General features: G+C 47.7%; 1 protein-coding gene across 9 annotated transcripts in view; it reads right to left on the bottom strand.

Moving 5' to 3' along the window:
- LRRC34 (leucine rich repeat containing 34) overlaps positions 1–18,295 on the bottom strand; it is a 91,044-nt gene that overhangs the window by 39,176 nt on the left and 33,573 nt on the right. For 8 of the 9 annotated variants that reach the window (XM_029616540.1, XM_029616533.1, XM_029616537.1 and 5 more), the window contains exons 7-8: positions 14,846–14,941; positions 14,023–14,177 (exon numbers count right to left, since the gene is read on the bottom strand). In XM_029616540.1, the coding sequence (XP_029472400.1) occupies positions 14,023–14,177; positions 14,846–14,941 (251 nt within the window). The remainder of the gene's footprint in view (positions 1–14,022; positions 14,178–14,845; positions 14,942–18,295) is intronic. The other variant, XM_029616535.1, reaches the window with a different exon arrangement.

Here is an 18,295-nt window from a genome sequence, read left to right as displayed (position 1 = left end):
GTGCTACTCCCTGACTCCTGGTTCTTCCCTGATGATTGATATAAGCTACCGTAGTCTCATTTTCTGAAAGCATTCTCACCAACTGGCCTCTCGCCAACAGAAGAAATTCCTGCAAGGCTGGTCTCTAGTCTGATAGACCACACAGACTCTTTCCTGGACCAGTCACCCTGAGATGATCGGTGCTTACATACTGCTCCCCAACCAGAGAGACTGGCATCGGTAGTAACTACTATCCAATTTGGGACTTCTAGGTCCACACCCCGGACCAGATTGGAAATTAGAAGCCACCATGGAAAGGCTCTCCTGTGCGACGCCCTCGAGTGGCAATGAAATCTGAAAATCCTCTGAGAGCAGGCTCCACTGAGACAAAAGCACCCTATGCAACAGTCTCATGTGAGCGAAGGACCATGGCACTAACTCCAATGTTGAGGCCATTGAGCCCAGCTCTTGCAAATAATCCCCCACCTTGGGCACTTATAACTGCAGCAAATGCCAAATCTGTCCTTGCAGCTTCAGAACGCTCTCCTCGGAGAGGTATACCTTGCTGACCAAGTTGTCGAACCGAGCCCCCAGATATTTCAGGGACTGTATTGGTGAAAAGTGACTCTTTGCTATGTTCATCACCCAACCAAGCAACTGTAGGAGATCGAGAACCCTTTGAACCACCCGGCGACAAAGGGCCTCCAATTTTTCCCTGAGAAGCCAGTCGTCCAGATACGGATGCACCAAAATCCCCTCTTTCCAGATTGCCGCCATCACCACCACCATCACCTTGGTGAAGGTGCGTGGTGCTTTGGCTAGCCCAAAAGGAAGGGCCTGAAATTGAAAATGTTGTCTGAGAATCATGAATCGCAGAAAGCACTGCAAGGTTTGATGAATGGGGATGTACAGATAAGCCTCTGTAAAATCCAGGGATGCTATAAACTTCCCTTAGTGAACTGCCGCCACCATGGACCTGAGGGTTTCCATTCTGAAACGTGGGACTTTGAGTGCAGCATTCACCTTCTTCAGATCTAAAATCAAGCGAAAAGTCCCCTCCTTCTTTGGGACCACAAAATAAAGGGAATACCGCCCCTTGTGAAGCTCATCGCAGGGCACCAGAAGCACTGCCCCCAGGAAATGTAGGCAGTCTAATGTATCTCAAACGGCTGCCCGCTTCTCTAAAGAGCCGCACAGGGAGACTAGGAACAAATCGTGGACAGGACGAGCAAATTCTAACACATAATCATCCCTTACCACACTGAGAACCTACTGATCCTGGGTGATACTGGTCCACTCCTCATAAAATGGCATCAGGCGACCAACGGTGGGAACGATGGAGTGGACCAGCCTCGCCTCATTGCAGTGGCAATGAGGCGAGGCTGGTCCAGTGGCTCCTTGGAAGGGCAGTCAAGCCCGCTGAAAGGATTGGCCTCCAGATTGACCCTGATAAGAGGACAGCGTTTGGGGCCCAGAAAGAGGTCTTGATGGTTGTGATCTTCTATCAAGCCGAAACCATGAACACATCTGAAAAAAAAAAACACTTGCCCTTAAGCTTACCTTCCAGTAACCTGAGGACTTTATCATCCCCAAGAGACTGCATCAATTGTTTGAGGTCCTTCCCAAAAAAAAGATGACCTTTGAAGGGAAGGGAGCCTAACTGTGCCTTGGAGGAAACGTCCGTTGCCCAATTACTGTTAAGTTCGGAGTTAACAGTCTGCTTGGGATTAGCAATCTGTTGTTATTTAGGAGAGTTGTGGGTGGATCTTTGGACCGGTGGCAGATGACCATGCCCCCGGGGGAAGATCCCGAGAGGGACCACCGGTCAGGCTCAGAGTAGGGAGACAGACACACACTAGTTCTTTTATTAGACAGTATACTGAACCACCAGAGGTGGCAGTAGTGAGCTGGAATGCCCGGCTGGGCTGTAGTCCCTCAGATACTGGAACAGCGATCCCTGGAAGCTGAGCTGTAGAGAAACTGAAATATAGTGAGTAGGCAGGGTATGCAGAGTTCACGTACTGAACCAGATGGTAACACTCACACAATATCTCATAGAAGCCTAGGAGCTGGAGCTGGAATGTATAGGCCCTCGAGGAGAGAGTACCTGGTTCCAGGGAAAGCTCTGAGAGAGCGATGATAACTCACTGATGTAGTTGGCAGTGATGACTTCCAGGCAGCAGAGAGTGCCCAGTAAGTCTGTGAACGAGGGACCTCAAGGAGCAGGTACTGGTTCCAGACTGTCACCTGAAAAAACAAAGGAGAGAGCAAGGCCCCCGAGGAGCGGGTACCTCTGGTAGTCCAAGGAGGCAGAGTAGCTTGGAAAGTCGAAGCGAGTCCGTAGTCATTCCTTGCTAACTCAATGTGTTAGCAAATTCTAAGACCTTATATATCCGTCGTGGGTGACGTCATCTTCAGGGGACGCCCCCAAGGTTCGCACCATCGCCTGTACTTCAGTTGGGGCCACGCGTGCGCCCCTAGGCCTACAGGAAACATGGCGGGTTGTAGCGTCTAGCCGGTCCGGGGACGCCAGAGGACCTCTGCAGAAGGATGCTACGGCAGCCAATCTTCCCACGGACGAAGAGGGAGGCACCAAAGAGGTAAGGAGGGTGAAGAGAGGGTGTCGGGAACCAACGGACACAATTACAAAGTCAGAGCAACCTTCTGGCAGAAATCACAGATGCCATAACATGAGATGAGGTGCGGACCAAATCATATAGAGCATCCGTACCATAAGCCACTGCCACCTCAATTCTCTCGGCCCTGTTTGCATCCTTGCCTGAGGTGGAAAAGTTCTCCTGGAACTGTTGTACCCATTGTAGACATGCTTTCTGTATAAAACTAGTACAAGTAGCCACGCGCAAGCCCAGGGCTGAAACTTCAAAAATCCTCTTGAGGTGGACCTCTAACTTACGATCTTGAACATCCTTCAGCCCTGCGGAGCCTACCACCGGAATTGTAGTTATTTTTGTAACCACCGATACAGCCACATCAACCTTAAGAAGAGCAAAAAGTTCCAGCGCCTGTTTGGGTAATGGATAAATCCACGCCATGACTCTCCCCACATTTATCCCAGAATAAGGAGAACCCCATTCTGCTTCCACCAACTTCTGCACCGACTTGTGATACAGAAAAGCTGTGGGGAGACCCCATATTCCATCAAGGACCGGATTCACTCCCTCTAAACCAGATTCCTCCTGGGGAATTTTAACCCCAAGCACCTGAAAAGACAGCAGCAGTAAGGCGTCGAGCACTTCTCTCTTTAAAAAGACACACTATCTTTGGGTCATCACCCTTGGGCGGCAGGATCGCCATAGTGTCCCCTGTATCCATATCTCCGGAAATGGGATCCCCCAGGTCCGCCAGAACCCCCAGAACCTGAGTGTCCTCCGACACTAGAGGAGCCTCGATAGAGTCATCTGAGGCACCCCCACCCTGACCAGAAGCAGAGAGTGGCCCTGACGAGCTGTGCACAAGAGGACCCCTATGCCGGCTAGATCGAGACTTTCAGGTGGAGAAGATGCCCCCCTGTATGCTGGGCTGCTAAAACTCGAGGGTCCCTGGCTGTAGAAACTACCTGCTGCTTGGCTAAATAAGCCTCATGCAGCAGCAGTACAAGGTCTGCTGAAAAAGGCCTGAATTAGCTTTCGTAGGCAAAGGACCCGAAAGCGGCAGCCCAGTGGTCTCCAAGTCACCCCAGTCTCCCCGCTCACGGGCGGAGATGGATTGGGCTGGTGACAAGTGAGGAGGAGCTTCCCCTTCCCCTCTCCAACAGCATGGGAATGGCCGATTGCAAATGCAAGATGGCCGCCATTCCTCCGCTGATCGGGAAGGGATCAGCACCCCAGTCAGCAACTCCATGTGAGTCTGGGCCGAGAACAGAGGACTCTTGGAGCTGTTTCGCGGCAGTTAGGCGGTCGGAGGGGCTCTCCCCCCATTGGAACACGCGGCATAAAGGTCGATGCGGCTGAGCCGTGATCAAGTTGTGCCACATGTACAGCATACTGACCCCCGGCCTATCATTGCATGGTGCCGGTGAGCACCAGGAACACAGCCAGCAGAAAAAGAAACAGAAAACAAAGCCTACCATTGTGAAAGTAAAGGAGGAAATGTCAGAAAATGTGTTAGAAAAGTGTTTCTTTGTCAGAAAATGTTTCTTTTCAGCCGTGCATGTAGAGTGTAGTCAGTCATATCAAGGTAATATTGAAGCATAAGAATTGCTTTTTCAAACGCCCTGCACTTTTCCACTAGAAAACTAGGATGCCTTCCAGCTTCAGACACCTGTGTCCTTGAAGGCTCAAAAGTATAAGAAACTTAGCTTTCTTACAGTTAGGAGTACAGACTAGTCCCCACCTGGCTCTCCTTATCTTTGTCCTTGGGGGGGCTTCAAAATGTTAGCCCCCACCTAGCTATCCTTTTCTGTCTATTTAAACCCCTGATAAGGACAGTACAAGAAGAGGAGCGAGATAAACCCTGACTGACCGCACAAAAGAGAAATTAAAAGGGCTAATTGCTTCATGATATTGGTAAGCTTTTAATTTTAAGTTATTTCTGCCTACAAGAACCCTAGCTAGTATAATTATCCCTAGCTAGTATTAGCTAATCATGTACTAGAAAGAATTTATTTTACAAGAAAAATGTCTTTAGTGGTTTATCTAATTGCTATAGTTGCAGTCACTATTATTGTCATACTTATAGCTCTGTACTGTTTGAGTAAGAGAAGGTTTGAAAAATGTAACGCTTCATAAGATAATCACATGCCTTAAAAGATTATAACTGTTATCTGATAAAGAAACTTCTTTTCATACATCCAGATTGGTTCATTTCTCTAAAGAACTCTATTGGGGAACCCTCAATTCTAAAATAATAAACTCCTTCCCTAAGGGCTGGGAGGGTCTTATGAAAAGGTCGGATAGAAGCAGAGCATATCCTGACTTTCACTGATAGAAGGGTCTGCCGCTCAGCCAGAATCAAACACTAACAGCCAGAAGCAAAAACTTCTTTTTTTAAACTTTAATGAAAAGTACCAGTACTGAGACAGCCTATAAGAAAACAAAAAACAAACAGGCTGCCTCAGATAAAAAAAAGGTACCTAGAGCCTGCAGCCACCCAAGCGGCCTCGTGAAGGGGAGGGAGCTGGACCACCAGATTTACACCCCACGGGTGCACGGGTCAGGCACACACAAGGGTCACCAACCCTTGGCCCGCCCACCTCAACTGGATAGGGAAGACCCCCTTAGGATTAAAAAAAAATAATAATAATAAACCCCCGGGAGGAAGGCTCAAAAAGTAAAATTGTCTCAGCCACAGAACTGCAGGTGTGCACCCATCTACCATCTGCTGGAAACGGAGAAATACTGAGGACCTGCAGGTGGCACGTGTGGTTAAGTAAAGGTGTCAGTAAAATTTTCTCTGTCTCCATCTGCTGGAAGGGAGGCACAACCCAGGAGTCTGGTCTGATCCAGGTACGTACAGGGAACTATTAATTAGCCCAAGTCTGTGAAAGTGCTCATCAACTCATTTGAAATTGCAAAGACCGTAAAAAAAAACCCAAAACTTGTTAATCTTACAAAGTGCTGAATGTGTGACTTTAGTAAGGTGAACTGTGTCAAATCACGGCAATCAGAAGCACCAGTTATCAGATGGCAAGTAAATTCTGCTGAGTTGGAAATGTTTCAGTATCTTGTATAAACAGTGCTGGTATGATGTCACGGCAAGATTTCCGCTGATTGGGCTGGGAAAGGTATAAGCAACTAAGAAACTTGCTGAGAGCTCCCTCTTAAAGAAACTCACTTTTGAAAGAACATTTACTAACCATTTACTGCATAAGGGCAGTAATAAGTTTTTGTAATATCAGTGCAATAACATCCTGCTGTAAGAGAGTTTCACAGCAATGTACACACAACTCGTAGGAGCATCATCATTATCGGAAGCAAAGCGAGAGACCCGCATGAGAGAATCTTAGGACATCTAGGAAGAGACAGAGGGCCTCTGGTAATTCCCAGTTCTAGCTTGTGGGTGAGAAATTTCCATGAAGGGTAGGATTTGTAAATTTTGTTTTCCTATTTTAAAACAGAGCAAATCACGCATCTAAAGGGCAGTCACAAGAAGTTTAGGGTAACAGGCTACCAAAAACTACCTTATGTAGTTCTCGTAGCTTGACGCTGCGAGAGTGGATAGTGGACCCTTGGGCCGGCCTACTGCAGATGATAGAGCAGGCCGGGAGGCGGAGACCCAATCTGGCAAGGCTTCACCCGGAGCCTGGGACCCCCCGGGAGGAGCCCGTAGGGGCCCGGGCCCTTGGGACTTAGGCGCTGCTATGAATGTCCAGAAAAGCTGAAGCGGAGGGAAGGCAGAAGGCCTATCAGCAGCAGAGATGGTTCATGTATTGCCAGTGAGACTCAGAGAAAGACTGGGTCAGGGGACTGGCCCAGAAGGTACGCTGGGACCAGCGCAGGCGGGCAGGGATATGAGTCCGTGGTAACCCGGGTAGTGTTGACAGCAGGCTGTAGTGAGGTAGAAGGTAGACTGGAGGCAGGGCAGGCCGCAGGCTGCGGCGACGTGAGAAGCAAACCGGGGACGAGCAGGCTGCGGGCTGGAGCGGAGTCAGAGGCAGGCAGCGAGCTGTAGCGGAGTCAGAAGCAAACCGGTGTCAAGGCAGGCAGCAAGCTGTAGCGGAGTCAGAAGCAAACCGGAGTCAAGGCAGGCAGCAAGCTGTAGCGGAGTCAGAAGCAAACCGGAGTCAAGGCAGGCAGCGAGCTGTAGCGGAGTCAGAAGCAAACCAGAGTCAAGGCTAGAACCAGGAAGACAATCAGGAATGCAACTGGAAGCAACTAGATAGCTGGGAACCTTGTTGCAAGGCGTTTAGGGAATGTCTGAACGCCGGTTATATCGGGAGCCGAGCGTGACGTCAGCTGAGAGGGCGGGGCCGGGCTTCCGGGAGCTGGGCGTGCGAGGCCGGCGAGGAACAGGCCTGCAATGGCGTCCGCCACGTGGGAAGCGCGCGAACAGAGAGCCCATCGGGATCTGGACCGGGCGGAATTCGGCGACCGCCGGAGCGGAGGTAGGCGGGCCTGAGCCCTATCAGGAGAGGGGCGGTCAGGACCGCAACATTATGGTTTCAGGGATAGGTTTGATTCATACTGGGGGTTACTAAGATTATAGTATGTGAAATGTTGTTGGCCAGGGACAAGTTTAAGTCAGACTGAGGTTGCTGAAAATGTTATAAATATGTGTGATGATATATCTTGTCTGCTATTATGAAATATATTTTGTTTTTTCAGGAAGTTTTGTTAATAAATCTGGGTGACCTCTTATTTTTTCTGCCTAACAGTGTGGTTTACTTTTGTTGTATTTAGTGTAGGGTAGGGCCTTAAGATTTAAAAAATGTGGTTTATCAGGGTAGTCTTATACCAAATAAGATGAAACATATAGAAACATAGAAATGACGGCAGAAGACGACCAAACGGCCCATCCAGTCTGCCCAGCAAGCCACGCAGTTTATCCATTTATTTTATTTTTTTTTTCCCACCCTTTTTCTCCCTCCCACCATCACTATTGGCTTCCAGCACCCTCTGGCCCCAACTCCCTTCCACCCCTCCACCATGCAGAGAGCAGCGCCGTATCCGCATCCCAGTGAACATCCAGCTCAATCAGGGGTAGCAACCACCGCAACAAGCAGGCCACACCCCTGCCCCATACTCTTACCCACCCCTGCTTTGTTTGTTTGTTTTTTGTTTTTTTTTGGAGATGGCAGCCCTCCGTGAAGGCGGAACACCAACTACTGGCCACTGGCATCCCGCTCCGTGAAGAGATTTGAGGGTGGATTTAGGACAATTCACCAAGGTTTCTTCCCTAGTAGTTTATAAACTGTTGTGACCGTCAGTTCCCGACGCCCCCTCTCCGCCCTCCTTACCTCTTTGGCGCCTCCCTCTTCGCCTGCGGGAAGATTGGCTGCCGCGGCGTTCTTCTCCATGTTTCCTGGAGTACCGGCGATGGCGCGACCCTTGGGGGCGTTCCCCGTCTCTGGCCCCGAAAGCGAAGACGAGAGGGTGTAAAGGAACGGGACGGTTTCGGACAGTCCTCCAGGAGCTTATGGACCTTATTTTCCGCCGAGGAATCCATAAGCTTTCTCAAGGTCCTCACCCAAAAGCAACTTTTACCTTTAAAAGGCAACGTGCCCAGCCGGGCTTTGCAGGACGGATCAGCCGATCAATTGCGCAGCCGGAGCAGTCGTCTGGCGGACACCGCCGAGGCCATCGCCTCTGCTTGCATGCGGAGGAGGTCGTAAAGCGCATCAGCCCCATAAGCGACGATGGCCTCGAGACGCTCAGCCTGCTCCGCCTCTGCCGACGGGAGGTCTTGGGTGCAGAGTAACTGTTAAACCCACCTGAGGCCTGCCCGTAGCATGAGACTGCTGCAGATAGTCGCACGAACCCCCAGTGCCAGAGCATCAAAAATACACTTCCATAAGTGGAGGAGAAGTCCATTACCTGCTCTTAAGGTCACTTAGAGAATAGCCACTGCCATTAGCAATGGTTACATGGGATAGACTTAGTTTTTGGGTACTTGCCAGGTTCTTATGGCCTGGATTGGCCACTGTTGGAAACAGGATGCTGGGCTTGATGGACCCTTGGTCTGACCCAGTGTGGCATTTTCTTATGTTCTTAAGTGCCTCGAGCTTGCGGTCCTGGGCGTCCTTCAGAGCCGTGGAACACTCCACCGGGATGGTGGTAGGTTTTGTGACCGCAGAGACGGAGGAGTCCACGGAGGGACTTTTCAAAATTTCCAAACATTCTTCTGGGGGGAGGTAAAGCGTATCCATAGCCTGCCCCAAACGGAGTCCCGCCTCTGGAGCCTCCCATTCCCGCAAGAGCAACAGCTTGTGCATGGGGTGAAAAGGGAAGGCGCTTGTCAGAGCCCTGAGTCCCGCCAAGACCGGGTCCATATCCTTGAGCCGCAAGGGTGTCCGTGGGTGGCCCCCCTCCAACCCCAATTCCTGGAGGACATCCGTAGGTCTCTGGGATCATCCCCCTCCGGGGGAGGCAGGGTACCCTCTACATCAGGGATGGCGTCAGGATCCGGGAGTACCGGGTTCACCGGGGGATCAGGGAGGGGGGGGGGGCGGGCCCCTCGCGGGACCACACGCACGCACGCGAATTGATCCCGGGGGCTCCGCAACCGGGCCAGTAGTCAAGGGCGCGGAGCAGGGAAAATTTTTTTTTTCCAGGGGGGGTCTGGGTGGGAACCTTCCTCCCCCTCCTGCAGGCTAGCTAAATAGGACTTATGCAGGAGGACGACAAATTCTGTGGAAAAACGGGTCCTAGAATTCCCAGGGGGGGGACGGGGAGGCGAGGGGAGGTCAGGGATCCCCTCCTGGGAGTCCGCGGGGCTCAAATCGGGGGGAGAATCTGAAAAAAATCGCCCCCCCCCCCAGCCCCAGGCAGCTCCGAAAATGGAGTCGCTGAAAAATCCAAAATGGCCACCGTTCCCGGGCTTTACCGAGCCGGGAACGGCCTGGCCATACTGTGGGGACTCGATCCCCAGAAATTTGCCTGCCCTGCCGAGGAGGGACCTTCCCCACCCGGCAGGCAAGCAGAACAGAGGCCCTCTCGCGAAAATCACGACGAGGGCTGACCAGAAGCGAGGCAGGCTGCCTGCCGTGACATAGGGAGAGCCACACTGAAGGAAAAAACTGCAGAAAAAAAGTTCTGATTGGCAGCCTGCAGGCCCGGAGTGAAGCAGGGGAGAAACCTGCTGACTCCTGCCTTTCTGGCTGCCGGTTCAAGCCCTCCGAAGACCAAAATGAGAAAAATGGGTCTACTGCTGTAAGGTAAGTTAAAAAAAGAACTTTGAATACTTTTAACTTTAAACTGTATCTTTCAATTTTATTTTTTTTTACAGACTGAGCACAGCAGTGGGCTACTAAGCCCCCTCAGCAGCCAGAGGAGGGGGGAGACGAGAACTGGACCAAAAGACTCTGTCCCCACACCTGGAAGCGGCTAGGGACTCAGGCTATGCTCTGCACAAGGGGCAAAGCCCCCCTGAGTCCGGCAAGAGCCAGGAGACGGAACCGTCTCCTGCACAAAACAAAAACTAAAACTACCTTTTTTATTTTTATTTTTATTTATTTATTTTTTTTACAGGAAGAAGATCACACTAGATCCCTAAGGAATAAGTACTTGCTTGATCCACGAAGAAAGGAAGAGAAGAAAGGCTGACTAGCCTAGAGCAGGAAACCGAAGGGTGAGCTGCTACACCTGCTGGAGACAGACGAATACTGAAGGGTTACTGGATAGGCTCTGTAACTCATATAGGATATCCTTTCAGTTTTAGTCTGTCTCCATCAGCTGGAAAGGAGGCTCAACCCACAGTCTGGACTGATCCGGGTACGTACAGGGAAATAAGGTCTAAGAATTTGCTAACACATCGAGTTAGCAAGGAATGACTACAGACTCGCTTCTCTTTCCAAGCTACTCTGCCTCCTCGGACTTACCAGGGGTACCCGCTCCTCGGGGGCCTCGCTCTCTTCTTTGTTTTTCAGGTGACAGTCTGGAACCGGTACTCGCTCCTCGAGGGCCCATGTTAAGAACATAAGAACCTGCCATACTGGGTCAGACCAAGGGTCCATCAAGCCCAGCATCCTGTTTCCAACAGTGGCCAATCCAGGCCATAAGAACCTGGCAAGTACTCAGACTTACTTGGCACTCTCTTCTGCCTGGAAGTCATCACTGCCAACTACTTCAGTGAGAGTTACCATCGTTCTCTCAGAGCTTTCCCTGGAACCAGGTACTCGCTCCTCGAGAGCCTATACATTCCAGTTCCTGGGCTTCTATGAGACATTGTGTGAGTGTTACCATCTGGTTCAGTTCATGAACTCTGCATACCCTGCCTACTCACTATATTTCAGTTTCTCTACAGCTCAGCCTCCAGGGATCGCTGTTCCAGTATCTGAGGGACTACAGCCCAGCCGGGCATTCCAGCTCACTACTGCCACCTCTGGTGGTTCAGTATACTGTCTAATAAAAGAACTAGTGTGTGTCTGTCTCCATACTCTGAGCCTGACTGGTGGTCCCTCTCGGGATCTTCCCCCGGGAGCGTGATCATCTGCTACTAGTCCAAGGATCCACCCACAACTCTCCTAAATAACTAACAGATTGCTAACTCATGGATCCGGCACAACTGAATGCCTTGCAGGCCATACCGGGCCTGGCCCAGCACGTTATGGAGCAGCAAGACGCCTTGGAGAAACTTACTACAACATTTCATCAGTTACAAACACAGAAGGTTCAAGGCACAGCCTCCAACCAAGAAGGTCAGTCACCAAAGGTAACTTTAAAGACTGCTGTACCACTGGCGGCTCCAATCTGCTTTTCCGGAGAAATCCAGAAGACCCAGGGCTTTTTGAACCAGTGCTGCATGCACTTTGCCTTACAGCCATCTCTATTTCCTACAGCTCTCTCCAAGACTACCTACATCCTTTCATACCTGGATGGTAGGGCCTTGTCTTGGGCATCTACTTTGTGGGAACGCAAGGACTCCATTTTGAAGGACATAGAAGGATTTATGAACTTATTTAAATCTGTTTTCGATGACCCTGCTCTAATGTCTGTAGCCGGTTCTGCTTTAGTGGATTTGAAGCAAGGCAACAGATCATTGGCTGAATTTGCCATAGAGTTCAAAACTCTTGTGGCAGAACTCCGCTGGGACCCTAGCTGTCTCAAGACTCTCTTTTGCAGAGGCCTGGATAACCGTTTGAAGGACGAGCTGGCCACTTGCCAGACACCTGACTCGCTGGACGAATTAATAGCCTTGGCTACTTGGATTGATCACCGGCTCCGGGACAAGGTGAAGGAACTCCGGCCTAGGGTGTTACCCGGGTTGAAACAGGCCAGGGCTGTCTCTACACCTCGGAGGGTTCCAGTAGTCCCTGCTGCTGATACAGACGAACCTATGCAACTTGGTCACGGTCGTTTGACCTCCAAAGAGAGAAGATTTCGGAAGAAGCGTGGCCTTTGCATATACTGTGGTCAGGCTGGCCAAGATGTCTCTACATGCTCCATTCGTCCGAGAAACGGACGGGCCTAAGTCCTGCAGGAGGACTGTTCTTAGGCCATACCGCGACATCTCCTCCGCTCTCTCTCCCAGTCTCTTTGACCTACAGACCGATCACGGTTCAGACTCCTTCCCTAGGGACAGGAGGCAACTTCATTCTCAGACGTCTAGTGGAAGACCTGAGGAGTCCCCTCATCAAAGTAGAAGATCCACTATTGTGTTACAACTTGAAGTGGACTTTGGACATTCCCCAACTTTGCTACTTCCACTGAAGATCTCAGTGAAGTCCCCAGCAGCTCATCCATTGCTGCTGATATCTATAACAACATACTCAGTGAATTTTCTTCCAAGATTCAAGATCTACCTGTCATCAATGCAGAAGACAACTTAGAATTCAAAGTCGAAGAAGTTCTGGACGTTCGTAAAAGAGGCAAGATTTTTGAATACCTTCTACTTGGAAGGATTTGGCCCTGAAGAATACTCTTGGGAGCCTCAGACCAAATATCTTGGACAAAGTGATGCTTCGTCAGTTCCATCTCGCGCATCCTTCAAAACCTAAGCCTGGTACTCGAAGAGGAAATCGCCCTTTGAAGGGGGGTACTGTTGTGTCCGTCTGTTCCCGACGCCCTCTCTCCGCCCTCACCTCTTTGGCGCCTCCCTCTTCGCCCATGGGAAGATTGGCTGCCGCGGTGTACTTCTGCCAAAGTCCTCCAGCATCCCCGGACCGGCTGGACGCTGCAAACCGCAATGTTTCCTGGAGGCCTAGGGGCGCGCGCGTGGCATGGTCCCAACTGAAGTATCGGCGATGGCGCGAACCTCGGGGGCGTTCCCCGATGATGACGTTACCCGTGACTGATATATAAGGTCTTAGAATTTGCTAACACATCGAGTTAGCAAGGAATGACTACGGACTCGCTTCCCTTTCCAAGCTACTCTGCCTCCTCGGACTTACCAGGGGTACCCACTCCTTGGGGGCCTCACTCTCTTCTTTGTTTTTCAGGTGACAGTCTGGAACCGGTACCCGTTCCTCGAGGGCCCATGTTTCCAGACTTACTCGGTACTCTCTTCTGCCTGGAAGTCATCACTGCCAACTACTTCAGTGAGTTACCATCGCTTTCTCAGAGCTTTCCCTGGAACCAGGTACTCGCTCCTCGAGGGCCTATACATTCCAGCTCCTGGGCTTCTATGACACATTGTATGAGTGTTACCATTTGGTTCAGTTCATGAACCCTGCATACCCTGCTTACTCACTATATTTCAGTTTCTCTACAGCTCAGCCTCCAGGGATCGCTGTTCTAGTATCTGAGGGACTACAGCCCAGCCGGGCATTCCAGCTCACTACTGCCACCTCTGGTGGTTCAGTGTACTGTCTAATAAAAGAACTAGTGTGTGTCTGTCTCTAAACTCTGAGCCTGACCAGTGGTCCTTCTTTTGATTTTCCCCCAGGGGCGTGGTCATCTGCCACCGGTCCACAACTCTCCTAAATAACTACAGATTGCTAACTCCAGCACAACGTTCCTAACAGATTGCTAACTCCAGCACAACGTTAATAATATAAACACACCATCTCCAGCCCCTGTTGACTAGAAATGGAACCTGGATATTTGCACAGGGGTGTTGCTGCTTATTATCGGCCATCAGATCTGCTGCAGCCTCATTTTTAGTTGTGGGACTCTATTAAAGGAGACCTAATTCCTATAGCAGTTACACTATAGCACACCCTAAGGCCTTGTGCTATGTATACACTATCTTGTTCCCCTGCTAGATTTACTTTCCCACAGAGGGAACAAAGCTATTTGGAAAAGCTTGTGGATTTTAGTATGGCTATGGTTTCTTGTAGCACTATAAATAGTAGTTATAATTTAAATATAAATCTAAAGAGTAGCAAACTTCCCATGGCACTCATCCTCCTTTAACATTTTGAGATTTTCTGTAGTACCCATTTTATTCATACAACTGAAGCAAACATGCATATAAAGAATATCTTACCAGCTAAGATCGAGGTATTGCAAGGTGAAATTTTCCTGCAAATTTTCACATAGACGCTGAACACCAAAATCCGTCATTTCATGTTTACTCAGATGCAGCTCTTTAAGACCATGGTTTACTTTTAGCATTAGAGCTATGTGAACTGTTGTTTCTTCCTAAAACAAAAATAAATTTAAAAAAAAGGGTGATATTTGTTTTAGTGCACCCTTTGTGTGAATAAGGGCTATTCTTAGTAAACTGGCTTCAGTGTTATGCAATGATAATGATTTTTACAACAAACTTCAAGGTCTAGTCATACTCTATAGCAGATGCATGATGGGAATGGCAGGCTAGAAACTACTGCAGGTTACAATGGCATTTTTTTTACCTTGGGGACTTGAGGCCTGTATGTTCATAGCACATCCTGTATGTAACTGCCGGAATTAGAGGACATTACTATAAGTAAGGCTTGGGTTTTATTTGTGATTAACCAGAAGACTGAAAGCCAAAATGAAACAAATTGTCTCAATCTTAATCACTATCTTTTTCTAACAAGGTATAGATTTCCTTTGCTGAAACTATTTTTGTAAGCTTGCTGATACCGGAGTATTTCAACCTGGTTACATTACAATTAGTTGTGACATTAGAGATGAGGATGTTGCCTTGTCATTGGTTAGTTTTGTAGAGCAGATGAATTTATTGTTGATTGTGCTGAGGTGTCAATGTGAGTACATATAGGTCTGCCCACTAACCAAGCAATCTGGATATTTCACTTTCTGTGGTGATGTGTTTAGAGTTTGTTCACAAAGTTACTTTCTAGTATCCTTACTTAGAAAGTACTTACCTGCTGGCTGTATAATAGTGGCCGGTTTAGATTAATAGATTTGATTACTTGGTTTTGATTTAGGATTGTTGCCAATGCTATCAAACTTTGTGTACCCTGAAAAAATAAGTTGATTGATCAAATATTTAAAGAGACCAGTTCACTCAGAGGGTGATGTGCTAAATTGCAGAAACCTCAGAATTACAGGCAACAAAACATCCATATTTTTTATCGCAGAAACCTTGTTCACAATAGTAAGCTTTTTGCACATTATCAATAATGTGCAAAAGTTTATCTAAAATTTAAAATTAGTGAGTTGCAATGCAATTCAAAAGTATGCAAAGTAGTTTAATTTTGAATTTCACAAAAACCAGCACGCATAAACATCTTCACTCTCTAGTTTACGATAACTGAGCATCAATGAGGTTTAGTTTTCTTGCTATGGAGCTCACTTCCATCCTCAGAAATCTTTCCCATGAAACAGCCCCTAGCCTGTGGAGACTCCCGCAGGTTAGTACATTGATCTCTAAGGCATGTTGAATATCAAAATATAAAAATAGCAGCTTCATTGTGTAGGCTTTTAAGTTACAGCCAATAAATTAAAAAAAAATTGAATCAAAATCTAAAATTTGAATTTGTTTTTGATTCTGTTCATTATTTTTTGACATACCAAAAGATGTCTGTGTAACCTGAACAAAATACAATATGTAAGCAATGTGACGTAAGCAAAACCTCAGACTGTAAATATAAATGTAACAGTTTCTACTAGAAATATTATGGCAAAGTATAAAATTGTTTATTGCTTGGTTATCAATCCCATTGAAACTTTCACTCAATGTCATGTAAAGACTTAATGTGTTTTTAAATAATTTATTGAATTTTTCTGAATGCAGATTACAACATTTAAGTTACAGTATTTTTGTACCCATGTTAATATAACAAATCTAATTACTAAATTTGGGAGCAGGTTTCTATTTTTGTTGATCTTTTTTTTAAATATGTAATGTGTTTGGGGCAGACCATCAACAGAAGTTCAGAATTGATTCCAAAGGCCAGCAAGGAGCTGGGAATGCCGTGGAAGTAGCAGTCAGAGGGCTTCCAACCTGGATATTAGAACTTCTTTCTCCATAAGTATGAGGTCCACTTGCACCCCCTTCCTTTGTGGATTCTATTACCATTTGTTTGAGAAAAGTCGCTCAAAGGGGGTCCAGGATCTTTCTACTTCTAAAGGAAAATTAGTTCTTACCTGCTAATTTTCATTCCTGAAGTACCATAGATCAGTTCTGACTCCTGTGTTTTGCCTCCCTACCAGCAGATGGAGACAGCGAAGAAAAGCTTTATTGACACTGCTACTTAACCTAGTGTACCACCTGCAGTCCCTCAGTATTGATCTGTACAATCAAGCCAAGATGACACAAACTGTAAAAAACAAAACAAAACAAAAAAAACAACAACAAAAAAAAAACAATTTCCAACTCTTCTTCAACTGAGCAGGAGAATAGCACAGCCCTCTAAACAGGAGTTCCTCCGGAAAATATGAATGATTGAACTCTCCAACCAGTAAGCAACTCTGTGCTATTTACAACTAAATACAAGAGCGGGCTGGCCAGAATGCGTGGGGCTCTGGACTGATCTGTGGAATTTCAGGAACAAACATTAGCAGGTAAGAACTATTCCATTCCTTTCCTGTTTGTACCACAGATCAGTCCAGACTCCTGCGATGTACCCAAGCACCCCTAAATTGGGCAGGAACATGAGAGCCCCATGCACAGTACACTCTCTCCAAAACTAGCTGATGCTGGGGCCCAGACATCCAGTTAGTAATGTCTGGCAAAAGTGTGCAATGATGTCCAAGTCGCCGTGCAACAAATTTCCTGAAGAGATACCAACTGACACTCTGCCCATGTTGATACCAACTGACACTCTGTGCTCATGTTGAGTAGTTCCTTAGACCCTCGGCTACTGATCACCCTCTGCAAATGTATGCTGATCCAATTGCCTCCTTCCGCCACTGGATAATATTAGACTTGGAGGCCTTAGTCCCCTTCTTCAGCCCATTCCACAGTACAAAGAGGTAATCTGTCATCCGAAACCTGTTACTAACCCTGCAATATCTCAACAATACAGCACACATCTAATAGATCCAAATTTGGAAAAGCCAAAAGCTTCACTGTCTGAGATGGAAGGCAGACACTTTGGTAGAAATGAAGATACAGTGCGCAACGAAATGCCCGCCTCTGAAATTTGTAGAAAAGGAATTCTACATGACAATGCCTGAAGCTCCAAAATCCTTCTGGCCAAACAAATGTCCACCAAAAAGACTACCTTCAAAGTCAAATCTTTCAGAGACACCCTCTTCAAGGATTTGAACAGTGCTCCACAAAGAACCCATAGAACCAAATTAAGGTTCCATGATGGACATATCCTCTTCACCGGGGGACGAAAATGCTTCACTCATGAAGAACAGTGAATGGTGAATAAAACGGAAAATGTCATAATGCCTCTGTATCGCTCCATGGTGAGACCGCACCTTGAATACTGTGTACAATTCTGGTCGCCGCATCTCAAAAAAGATATAATTGCGATGGAGAAGGTACAGAGAAGGGCTACCAAAATGATAAGGGGATGGAACAGCTCCCCTATGAGGAAAGACTAAAGAGGTTAGGACTTTTCAGCTTGGAGAAGAGACGGCTGAGGGGGGGGATATGATAGAGATGTTTAAAATTAGAGAGGTCTAGAACGGGTAGATGTGAATCGGTTATTTACTCTTTCGGATAATAGAAAGACTAGGGGGCACTCTATGAAGTTAGCATGGGGCACATTTAAAACTAATCGGAGAAAGTTCTTTTTTACTCAACGCACAATTAAACTCTGGAATTTGTTGCCAGAGGATGTGGTTAGTGCAGTTAGTATAGCTGTGTTTAAAAAAGGATTGGATAAGTTCTTGGAGGAGAAGTCCATTACCTGCTATTAAGTTCACTTAGAGAATAGCCACTGCCATTAGCAATGGTTACATGGAATAGACTTAGTTTTTGGGTACTTGCCAGGTTCTTATGGCCTGGATTGGCCACTGTTGGAAACAGGATGCTGGGCTTGATGGACCTTTGGTCTACCCAGTATGGCATTTTCTTATGTTCTTAAGAAAATGAACCACATCCAGATGTGATGCAAGAGACATTCCCTGTACTTTGCCCCAAAAATATCCTAATGTCATCCCCTGTACTCAAAGGGGATTAAACACCAATCCCTTGACCAGTCCTTTTTGCAAAAATGTCAGGATATGTGACACTGAAGTCAGAGTAGCTAGAATGCCCTGCTCAAGACACCACGCTTCGAACACCCTCCACACTCTAACTAAGGCCAAAGATGCGGAAGGTCGCCTAGCTTGCAGCAAGGTGGTAATGACATCCTCGAAATATCCCTTGCTTCTTAAATGATTCCTTTCAAAAACCAGGCTGCTAGACAGAAGCA

The sequence above is a fragment of the Rhinatrema bivittatum genome, chromosome 9, assembly GCF_901001135.1.
Source record: "Rhinatrema bivittatum chromosome 9, aRhiBiv1.1, whole genome shotgun sequence".
NCBI lineage: Eukaryota > Metazoa > Chordata > Amphibia > Gymnophiona > Rhinatrematidae > Rhinatrema > Rhinatrema bivittatum.
This window is presented reverse-complemented; position numbering and strand designations above follow the sequence as displayed.